An 11,762-nucleotide genomic window follows, 5' to 3' on the forward strand; every position below is an offset into this window, starting at 1 on the left:
GGACATAACCACTATGGTTTCTTTTCTCCAGGTAAAGCAGACCATTACCGGCCAACAAAGGAAGCAAAAAACCTTACTATCTATGCCCAAGTCCAGAAATCAGGTGTAAGTTCTATGTTTTCTTTTTCTGGGGTGGACCTGCCACGTTTCCTACGGAATTCCTGGCTAATCTGCCTTGCGTGTCTGACATTCATGCTTCTGCATGGGTTCTGGAGCAGAGGAAATTAGGGAAGCAGAAGTCCAGAACAAGAGCTCTCTAGAATGACATCAAACTTCAGGGGCAGATGGAACTATTTATTATTTGACATAATGGAAAACACTGGGTAATCTTCTGGTCATCTGTTTCTTCATAGGAAAAAAATGAGGAAGCTAGAAACATGACTTATGACTCCTTCCAGCCCTGGAATTCTAGTAGGCTATGGTTCCATGTTATCAAACTCTCTACTTCTCTAGGGAAATGGGTGCTGGCTTGAGGAGAGAGGGAAAGATTTGGAAAGGCTATCGTGTGACATGTTGGTATGATCTAAGTTTAGGAGTTTGCAAAGTCCCGAAGAGACAAGGAAGGAGGATCTTGAGGATTCTGACTAAAGAGTGGTTGAAGAGATGGAAGAAGATATGTAGGCTGGAGATGAAAGAAAGCAAAACAGTGATGGAGTGATGACTGGCCTGACACAGAAGGGAGAGATGAAAAAACTAGAGTCATGATGAAGTTGAGGAGCAGATATGTTAGAAGTAAGAGGAAGGCTAAAGGGATTATGGTTAGATATGAAGATATTATAGTTTTTCAGACATAAAGGCAATTCTAGGTGATGAATCTGGCCATTCAGGGTGTAGGGGAAGGCAAATCCTGGAGTAAAGGATGTGAAGGTAAAGAAGGTAAAGCTTTGATTAGCACCCTGGAAAACTGCATCAGAGGACAATAAATGCATTTTTGATAACCAGAGACAGATCTTTGGACCAAGCTCTTATTTCTGCTGACCCCTAGTGGCCTGGAAGGTTTATTTACACAGGCCATGACCACTGCTCAGAACCAAGCTCCGTTTAAATATATGAGAGTCCCAAGAGCAACCTCCACCTTGCATTTACGCATTTAGGTAACCAGGATCGCATTTACCATGGCACCTTCCCTAGCTACTCGATCCCATCCCTCTTTTTACTGTAAAGTATGACATATATACCAAAAAGTGCACAATGTATAAATGTCAGCTCAATGAATTACCTCATCTTGATATCCAGTAAAGCACATCTTCCCACCTTGTTTTTCTTCAAGAGATTTTGACTATTCCTGTCCTTTTGTACTTTCATATGTGTTTTAGAATCAGCTCAGATTTCACAAAAAGGAAAAAAATATCCTATTAGGATTGCATTGAGTCTACAGATCTATTTGAGGAGAAATTACATCTTTCAGTGTCGTGTCTTCTAATACCATAAAACTACCAACCGGATGAAGAAACAGAACATTGCCATCATACCCAGAAGACCTCCTTGTGCCCCTCCCAATCATTATCCTCTCTCTTCTACCCAAAGATATCACTATCCTGACTTCTAAAGATATAGTTTAGTTTTCTCTCTCTCTTTTTTTGTTTTTTTGGACTTTATAAAAATGGAATCCTATGGTATTTTTCCTCTCGTTTCTGGCTTCTTTTGCTTAATATTACTTTTATGAGATTCATACATGTCCTTCAGCTTAGATATAATGTATTCATTTTCATTGCTTTATAGAATGTCGGTATATGAATATACTAGAGTTTATTTATCCAGTTGATATTGATGGACATTTGGGTTATTTCCAGTTTGAGGCTATTATGAAAATTGCAACTATGAATATTCATCGGTACGTCCCTTGGTAGATATGTGCACATAGTTTTGTTGAGTATATACCTAGAAATAGAATTGCTGAATCACCGAGTATGCATATCCTCCAATTGACTAGATAAGGCCAAACTGTTTTTCAAAATGGGTGTATCAATTTATTTTTCTACCAGCTACATATAAGAGTTTCAGTTGCTACACATTCTAATCAAAACTTGGTATTATCAGTCTTTTTAATTTTAGTCATTCTCTTGGATTGTCTTTTTATAGTTTTATTTTGCATTTCTCTAATTATTGAGGAAGTTGAACAATTTTTCATATGTTTATAGGCCATATTAACATTCTCTTTCTTAAAGTGTCTGTTTAATCTCTTGTCCATTTTCCTTTCAGTTTCAGGCTTTTTTTTGTGGATTAGAATAAGCTCTTTAAATATTTTTAGCTTCTTGGCAATTATATGTTAGCAAATACCTCGACCCATTCTGTGGTTTGACTTTGCAATTTCTCAGAGATACCTTTTGATAAAGAAAAGTTCTTAATTTTAGCGTAGAACAATTTAGTAATCTATTCCTTTATAGATAGCACTTTTCGTGTCCTGTTTGAAAAATTTGTCTCTACTCCAAGGTGGTGAAGATATTCTTCTATCATCTTCTAAAAGCTGCATGGTTATCTTTCACATTTATGTCTATTCTATACTTGAAAATGATCTTTGGAGTATGACATGAACTAGGTCGTTTCATTTTTTTTTGAGATGGATATCCCATTGACCATTTATTGAAAAGATTGTCCTTGCCCACCTCAGTGCCACCTTCATCATAGATCAAGGGTCCGTATATGTATGAATCTATTTTGGGGTTCTCTGTTCTACTCCATTGGTCTATTTGTTTATACTTGCAAGAGTACCATACTGTGTTTAGAAATCTGTGATTACAGATTTATTATAAGTTCGATTTCTGGTAAAATGAGTCTTCTCCTTTTTTCTTTTTCCTCTTCAAGAATTCTTGATCATTTTGGTCCTTTTGCATTTTCATACATATTTTAGATTCACGTTGTCAAGCTCCTTCTAAAAATCATGCTAGAATTTTAATTAGAATGGCATTGATCAATTTAAGGAGACCATACATATTTATAGTATTGAGTCTTTCAATTCACAAAATGATGTACCCTTTCCTTTATTAATATCTTCTTTAATTTCTCTAAATTATGTTTTATAGTTTTCTGCAAGAGGATTTGCACATCTGTAATTTATTGCTTGGCATTTGAGCATTTAATATTTTGGGATACTATCATCAATGTTATCTTTTGAAAAAATTTTAGTTTCTGTTTATTATTGATATATAGAAATACAATTAATTTTTATATATTAACCTTATATCTGCAACATTGCTAAACTTATTTACAAATTCCAGTTATTTATCTATAGATGATTTAGATTTTCTCTGTACACAATTCTATCATCTGTAAAAATTACTGTTTTATTTCTTAATTTTCAGTTCACATAATTGCTCTTCCTTTTTCTTGCCCTATTTTACTGGCTGAGATGTCCTACACAATGTTGAATAGAAATGGTCATCGTGGCATTCTTGCATAGTTTGAAACTCAAAGGGAAAGCTGTCAATATCTTACCATTAAATGTAATTCTTGCTGAAGGTTTTTTGTAGCTACCTTTTTAACTGGTTAAGAATATTCTCTTCTAGAGGCCAACCTGGTGGCATAATGGTTGTTTGCATGCTCTGCTTTGGGGGCCTGGGGTTCACAGGTTTGGATCTCGAGCGCAGACCTACACCCTGCTCAACAAGCCACGCTGTGGCAGCATCCCACATACAAAATAGAGGGAGATTGGTGCAGATGTTAGCTCAGCAACAATCTTCCTCACCAAAAAGAAAGAAAGAAAGGATATTCCCTTCTATTCCTGCTTTGCTAAGACATTTTATCATGAGTTGATGTTGAATTTTATCAACATTCTCTCTGCATCTGTTGATATAATCAGGATTTTTGTCTTTTTCTAAATTTATCTTTTTTATTTATCTGCTGAACTATACTGATTTGTGAAGATTAAACCAACATTACATTCCAATGTTACATAGAAGCAATTTAGTCTGATCCTTTTTAAATATTGTTGGGTTTTATTTGCTGATATTTTGTTAAGGTTTTTTTTCTGTTTATGTTTCTGAGGGAAATTGGCCTATAATTTTCCTTTCTTGTAATACCCTTGTGAGGTTTTGATATCACGATTATGCTACCCTCACAAAATGAGCTGGGGAGTATGTTAGTTTCCTAGTGCTACCATAACAAATTACTACAAATTTGATGACTTAAAACAACAAAAATGTATTCACTAACAATTCTAGAGCCCAGAAGTAAAACAACTTTTTTCTATTCTTTTAGTTGCTACCCTAGAAATTACAAAATGCATCCTTATCAAAGTCTAAGATTTATTCCCTTCCTGGATAACACTCTAACTTCACTTTAACTTCACATCCTGATTTATGTGCCCTTTCTGTTATTATATTAAATTCGTATATATTTTAAATATACAAAACATAATTATAATTGTTTTATATATCAGTATGCATTTGGACTTAGCCACATCCTTGCCGTTTTCTTTGTTCGTATTTGCAATGCCTATACGATTTCATATAAAAACTGTAATAACATGGACAATTATTCAAAAATCAACATTTCCTTTGTTCTTATTTGCAATGATTATCAATACCATTAAATACTATAATAACATGGAAAATTATTTAGCAAATATTTGCTATCTGCTACAGAACTCTTCTAGGTCTTATCAGGGCTACCACTTTGTGTGATTCCAGGGGACACCATTCACCAAGAATATGTGAGAATAATGCCCCTGGAGTTTCTTGTCACTGATGCTCCCTGGAGTTGTGCCCTAATTGAAGGCACCAAGATATGAAAATGTACTAAATTATTACAACTATGTTTAAAATAATTCCATATGCCTAAACAAAAATCCTGTAGGGAAATCTAATAACAGGCTAACCATATTGTGTTGAAGTGATAGAACTGTGGGTGATTTCCTTTATACTTTTTTCTCCTTTCTAAAACTTCTTAATTAAATGTTAAAAGTATAAGTTATTTGCCGTTTTCCCCATGGCTCTAAGCCAGGTCATACAAAAGTCCTCCCAGACAGGAAGACAGGAAGAAGTTGCATCTGTTGATAAACATCTCTTAATTAAATTGTTTCACATTCTCCTCGTACATCCATTATTACAAGTAATTCTTCCTTAAATTCATTTTCTCCAAAATACAGTATCTACGAATTGTATGGGATCTTGAAAGTCATCTATTTGAACCACTCAATTACTGCTTGAATTATCTTCTACGACATTACTTCCAAAGTATTAGCTAGCTCCTTTTTACTAAAATATAGTCTGTGAATAAGGAGCATCGGGACCTGGGACCTTATTAGAAATGCAGAATCTCAGGCCCCACCCCAGATCTTCTGAAATAGAACCAGCCTTCTACCAAGATTTCCAGGTAACTCAAATGCACATTAAATTGTGAGAAGCCCTGGTATACCCCAAGCACTTCCAGTAATGGGGGATTCACTGCCTCCCAAGGCAGTTTATCTCACATTTGAGCACCTTTTACTATTAGAAAGATCTTCATCATACTGAACCAAAATATTTCGCTAAAGTTCCAACCTTGGTTTAAACCTAAAGGACCTTGTGGAAAAAATCTAATTCCTCTTCTACATGGCAATCCATATGAAGAGAAGGATCATGTCCCACCTGGAATCTTCTTTCCTCCCATAAACTTTCCCAACTTCTTACCTCTTCCATCAGATGACGAGATTCCAAATTCTCTCTCATTAAAACCCATGTGCTTCAGTTTCAAGTCTTGCTCTTTACCCAGGAAAAGGGGAGAGTAGCATTATTCTACACCAGTGCTCCCAGAATGCATTGAAAGGATGGCTTTCCCGGCATAGGTTATGTCATCTCTATCTTACGGGGATGTGGTCTCAGTTTACCCCTACACTGATTTTGTCCTGGTATTGTGGATTTTAATTCATTCAAAGTAACATTCAACAAACATCAACTGAAGGTTTTCGTGTGCTCAGCACTGTTTTGTGGGGAATACAAAGAAATATAGGCTGTTTCTCAAGGAATTGATAGTCTATTTGGAGAAACAACGTGTGACTATATCAGAATGTTTTAAATACAGTGAACAGATAAGTGCTATAATGTGTGAATTAGATTTTAGGTGAATTAGATTTGAGGGATTTAGGTAAAGGAGAGGTCATTACAAATTGGGGCAACCAAAGACAAATAGTATGATGGAAAGAGAATTTTAAGTTAAAAGACTTTGGTGGAACTCCTGGCCTTGATACTTCTTGCATGTGCACAGTAGGAAAGCACTAAACGTTTCCTGGCTTTAGCTTCCTCATCTGTAAAATGTGAGTAACAACAGTATTTAGCATATAGAGTGGTTGTGAGACAAATGAGAAGACATATGTGGAGAACTTTGTAAATGTTAACACACTTACATATGTGTTGTTATTATTAAGTTCAACATTTGGGCTGGAAAGAGAAGTAATGAGAAACCGTGTTAGAGTGAGGAATAGCAGGAACAACAGTGTGGGAATGGAATGAACTCTGCGTGTTGTGGGTGCTATTAATGAGACTAAAATACTATAAAGACCTCATTCCTTTCAGCTGCCCTGGTAAGAGCCATATCAATTTTGATTCACTGTGAGGAAGACCTTTAAAACATCTAGGAAGTGTCAATGATGATCTAGGCTGCCTCACAAGGTTGTGAGCTCCAAGATGTCACATGGGGGGTCCAAGCAAAGCCAGGAACATTGAGTTCCAAGGAATTTGGGGGAGAATTTCTACCTAGGAAGGAGGTTGGAACAAGGACTCTAAGGAGCTTTCTAACTCAAAGCTTCTTGACTCTGTGCTTTTCCCTGGGGAGAGTTGGATGGTAAATAACTCTCTGCTCAGCTAATCTGCTTTCCTTGCTTCTCTGACAGTCTTTTCAAAAGAAACCTGATGCCCTGCCAGCTCAGGATCCCTGCACCACCATTTATGTTGCTGCCACAGAGCCTGTTCCAGAGGCTGTCCAGGTGAACCATCTCTCTGCGCCTTGCCTCCTCTCTGTAGAGAGGGAATAGTTGGAGGAGGGGAAAGGGTGGCATCTGGGTAGAGCTGAAATGAAACAGAGTCCTGAAATGGACAAGGCAGGCATAGCAAGCTGGAAGCAAGGAGCATCTGCAGCCTTGGTTGCAGGACTTCCGGGAAACCCATGAGGGCTGCTGATACGGAGTTATAGTTCACTCTCTGCTCACTACAGTTTCTCTGTTGTCCAAGGACCACATCAGAATCAGCTGGCATATTTGTTAAAAACAAAGATGCCTGGGGCCTTCCACCTACGATTCTATTCAATTAGCACATTTACGGCAAGTAGCCAGGTTATCTACATGTTAAAAAACGTCCCCCAGGTGATCCTGTTGCACATTTAAGTTTGGGAATAGCATATCGAATCCAGGACTTCTCAAGTCCAGCTGCATAATGGAATCACCAGGGGAGCTTTGTAAAAATACTCATACCTAGGCTGCATCCAGCCCTATTCAAACAGAATATTTAGGAATGGAGCTCTGCATAGGTGTGAAGCCTAGAACAGAATATGATGTGCGGCCCAGAATGAGCCTTACCTATTCTACTCCATTGCAAGATCAGCGTGGATTAAGTTTACTTGACAGAAATTTTTTCTTTTACTAAATAGACAGAAACAAATTCTGGGCTGAAATCTTGGCTCCAGTTGGGCTCTATTAAATAAAGCATTTTAGGAGACAACTGAGGAGTAAAAGGCCACAGAAGTGCCTCCATTTACCCCTCTTTTTCAAAGCTCCGACTGTATGCACCCCCAGAGATGCCTGGGAGGATGTCCTGGCTTCATCTTGAAGTCTATTCTCAGAACACTGTTCTATCCGAGGGGGAGGTAAAAACATGAATCTGACTTCAAAAGCTTTAAAAAAATAATGTAGATTTTTAATGAAGTTTTCTTGGGAAGAAAAACAGTATATTTCACATTTTACAGCGCGTTTTACACGTTTTACAGCAGAACATGTTCCTGTCTCTTTCTTTCTCTGATCCTAGAATTCCATCTCTGTAAGAGGTTTTTGCTGACAATCCTTGTCTCTCCCCGTTCTTCTCTCCTGCGTGAACTGCTTCTTCCTTCTCCTTTGCATCTCACTAGCCCTTTTCAAAGCTCAGTAATTTAGAACTCTCTTGGCTTCTCCAAACTGTGCCCCCGTGCTAACAGCAAAACCAATGGTTTTCCTTACAAGGCAAGGGAAGGGAAGAGAGCAAAGAGGGAGGTGGGGCACTGAGTGGCGGTCCTCAGACCACTGGGACAGGTCTCCCTGTCTCCCTGATGGCCTGTGTATGCTTAGAAGGGAGCTGTAGCCTGTCTTGCAGGCAGGGCAGGCAGTCTGGGGACCTGAATGCTGCTTCCAGCAATGCCCGACTGTGACAGACCTTGAGCAAGTAAGTTTCTAGGCGGCATGATTTCTGAGACCTTTTCCTTTTCCTAAGCAGCCCTGTCTCCATTTGTAGCCTATGAAGCCAGCGCCAGTCCCTTCACTCACAGACTTCTTCTGTTTTGCTCCCAGGAACCAAACTCCATCACAGTCTATGCCAGCGTGACACTTCCAGAGAGCTGACACCACAGACCCACTGAAGGGACTTTCTGAAGGAATACGGAGGAGCCAAAATAAACACTGAACTTGGCCCCAGGTCCCAAGTTCCCCATGACACTCCACACATCTGTACGCTTCTCGGATCAACTCCCTGGTGATGTTTTTTCCACATCCACCTGTGAAATGGACAAGGAAATGAGGCTTCCCAAGCACGTAGCCTGCTCTGCAGGGCACAGGCCCAGAACAGAGAGCTGTTGGATAGAGCTTTCCTCTCTGGTGTAGCAGACGAAATGGATAATGCAGGCCCCGTGAGTCCAGACCTTCAGGTGTCTTGCTCCTTGCGGGGAATGGATAATAAAAGCCAAAGCAAGAAAGCCAGGACGTCTAACACCTATCTCAGGCAGCTGACCACCAGCCACAAAGTCTGGAACAGTTCACATTTTGGCTGCCTATACTCAGTTCTGAGAACTGATCCTGATTGCATGCAGACGTGATCAAGGCTCTGTGCCTCAGTTTCTCTCTCTGGATGGGCGCTGAAGGGTGAATTCTTTATTATGTGTAAAACACTCTCAGATTATTGTATAAAAGAAGCTAATAGAGTCAGTACTTTATTTGCAAAACCCAGAAACTAAAGCGTTAATAAACTGAAAACTTTGACATCTCTGAGCTTTGAATAACGGAAGGAAAATCATCTAAGATTCTTAAAAGTATAGTTCTGTGCAAATGGCATTCAGACTGAAATAAAAGTGGCAAGTGTTTGGTGATGCTGTTATAAAGAAACTTGTATAACTCATACCAGCGTGATTTTTCACTTCCCAAAAAGATATTTCAATCCTAGTTCTCTGTTTACTCCATTGAACAACAAACCTGGAGCCTCAGCTGAGACTCTCCAACCTGATTCTGAACTCATTTTCTATCCATGGCCTCACATGGTCAGGGTGTTTTCCAGGCCCTTCCTTATCCCTGCGTACCTCTCCTTACTCAATTTATCCTGAAGTAGAAAATTAACGTATTTCAGCCAATAGCTTAAGTTAATTGAATGCTTCATAACTTCAATTGCAGGCTGCAGACAGAAAGAGCCTCTTTTAGTAAAGTACTATTTTTGGCTTTCAGACTGACCCTCTTCTTCTTTCTGAGAGGTTCTTACGTGACCTCAGTGAACACTTTCAGAAATCACCAACCATCTCACAACCGTGTAACAACAGTCACCAACTTTCCAGCTCAAAACTCTGAGGTCCGCATTGCCTGGTACCGGACCTCCTCTACTGAGTCCGTTCCCATTTTGGTTCTGCTGCTTGGTGCACTCCGTTTCCTGGTACCAATTTTGGTAATAGTGTTCTTAGTTGCAATCAACAGAAACCGCCTCTGGATTTTTTATGTAGAAAAGGAATCCACTGTAAAGATCCTGGATAGTTCAAATAACTTCTGGGTGGTTCTGTAAAACCATGCTTTGAAAATAAGCAGAAAAAAGAGAGACTTAGGCTGTGGCTAGGACCACAGCCCAAATCACAAAACCAGCCCACGGTTGATGATGTTGGGCACCAGGTGCACAGCCATTGTCCTCCCAGCACCAGACCCAGACTCCACCACTATCTCCCTGCCTCACCTGGACTTAAAAATTCAATATTGCTGTTACACTGTCTGCACCAAAGTGACTGCTCCAGGGTCCCTTCTTCATCTTTTCGTCTCTAGTTTCTAATTCAGAGTCTGGGACTGAGTGGCCAATTCTAGGTCCCATGTCCATGTTCTACCTCCAAAGGAGGCTGGAAATTGAATATGTGTCATCTTCCGCTTTCAGAGTAGTTGGTGGGCTCTGCCTTAGAGTGGTTTGGAATTCCACAAACATAAGCAGTGGGATTCAATGCTGGGTAGGCAAAAAAAATCCAAAAGGCAAATGTCCACCACACTGTTGTATACCTGTAGGCTCATTAGCTGTCTACTCTCACAAACTGAGAGCACCTACCAAGGATCTGTAAACCCTGGGGTTATAAGCACTCACTCCTTTACTACAGCTCACATTGTTCTAGCAGCTCAGTTCCCAACAGTTGGGTTTTTCCTGTGGCCCAATTCTACCTGGTGGAAGGGCAGAAACAAAGCGGGGAAGACAAGGCTATCCCTTCAAAATTCCCTAGGCTCCAGACCTCACTGGGGAGGATGGCTGTGTCTTGGAGACTGTCGGGCCATCCCTCAAATGACATCTGACGTTATGTCCTGCACCACCAGGCACCGGACTCAAGTGGGAAAGCAGAGAACTCCTCCAAGTATACGCTTCTCCCTCTCCAGTGTCCCCCAAAGGTACTGTGAGTGGGCTGAAGCTTTCCTTTTCCTTAGGCTTACAAAAAGAATACTGAGACCTTGGAGTCTGGTTTCCCCGTGTTTCCTCTCTAATGTTTTCTTTTGACTGAGCATATCTGAATTCTGGAGAACTCAGGAGGAACAGACTCATTCTCGGTTTTAAGGGACTGGTGTTCTGAAACACGACTGGGCGTAGGCTCAAGCCTCGTTAGGACACTTGCTCTAGGCACACAGCTGGGATGTGATGGGTAAAGGGAGCACATGCTGACTGAGAAACCACTGATTACAGTAAATTACCTCTCTCCCTGAAATTTTTGTTTCTACCTCCCAGAGCTGAATACAATACAGACAATCCACCAAGGAGATTGCACTTTTGTCTCATGTTACCTAGAGGATTCATAACATAGCCATACGGTAAACCATGTTTCAGGGCCTTGTGTCGCTATGGCTATGGTTATGAATCACTGAAGGGGGCTGGTTTAATTTGATGAGCTGTGAGGTTGTCCCTTTCCTACGCTGTGGGCAACGCTTGGTTCTGTGACTTCTTCACCAAGGTCAGGAGCTACCCTCCTCACAGACAAGACAGCTGTGTTTAAAAGATTGTTAAATTTTTGTCACAGCCAAAGTAATCGCCATTCCTCAACTTCTCCAAATTCCCTTTGCAGAGAAAATCTAAAGCAGAGTTTTTCAACCACAGCATTATTGACGTTTTGGTCCAGATATTGTTTGTCATGGGGACTGTCCTGTGCATCATATGATGTTTAGAAGCATCCCTGGCTTCTACCCACTAGACGCCAGTAGCACATCCTTTGACCCTGGTCATGACAATCAAAATTGCCTCCAGAGGGCCAGTCCTGTGGCCGAGTGCTTGAGTTCACGAACTCCACTTCGGCAGCCCAGGGTTTTGCCAGTTCCGATCCTGGGCATGGAAATGGCACCGTTCATCAAGCCATGCTGAAGCAGTGTCCCACACAGCACAACCAGAAGGACT

At 40.3% G+C, this 11,762-nt stretch overlaps 1 protein-coding gene across 7 annotated transcripts in view; it reads left to right on the forward strand.

The window, feature by feature from the left end:
- The window catches only part of SLAMF1 (signaling lymphocytic activation molecule family member 1), a 36,671-nt gene extending 27,402 nt beyond the window's left edge, over positions 1–9,269 (forward strand). For 5 of the 7 annotated variants that reach the window (XM_008508255.2, XM_008508254.2, XM_070608304.1 and 2 more), the window contains exons 5-7: positions 32–105; positions 6,809–6,901; positions 8,450–9,269. In XM_008508255.2, the coding sequence (XP_008506477.1) occupies positions 32–105; positions 6,809–6,901; positions 8,450–8,500 (218 nt within the window). In that variant the 3' untranslated portion in view covers positions 8,501–9,269. The remainder of the gene's footprint in view (positions 1–31; positions 106–6,808; positions 6,902–8,449) is intronic. The other 2 variants (XM_070608307.1, XM_070608308.1) reach the window with 1 other exon arrangement.
- Positions 9,270–11,762: the final 2,493 nt, after the last annotated feature.

Source organism: Equus przewalskii, unplaced genomic scaffold (genome assembly GCF_037783145.1).
Source record: "Equus przewalskii isolate Varuska unplaced genomic scaffold, EquPr2 ChrUn-6, whole genome shotgun sequence".
Classification (NCBI taxonomy): Eukaryota; Metazoa; Chordata; class Mammalia; order Perissodactyla; family Equidae; genus Equus; species Equus przewalskii.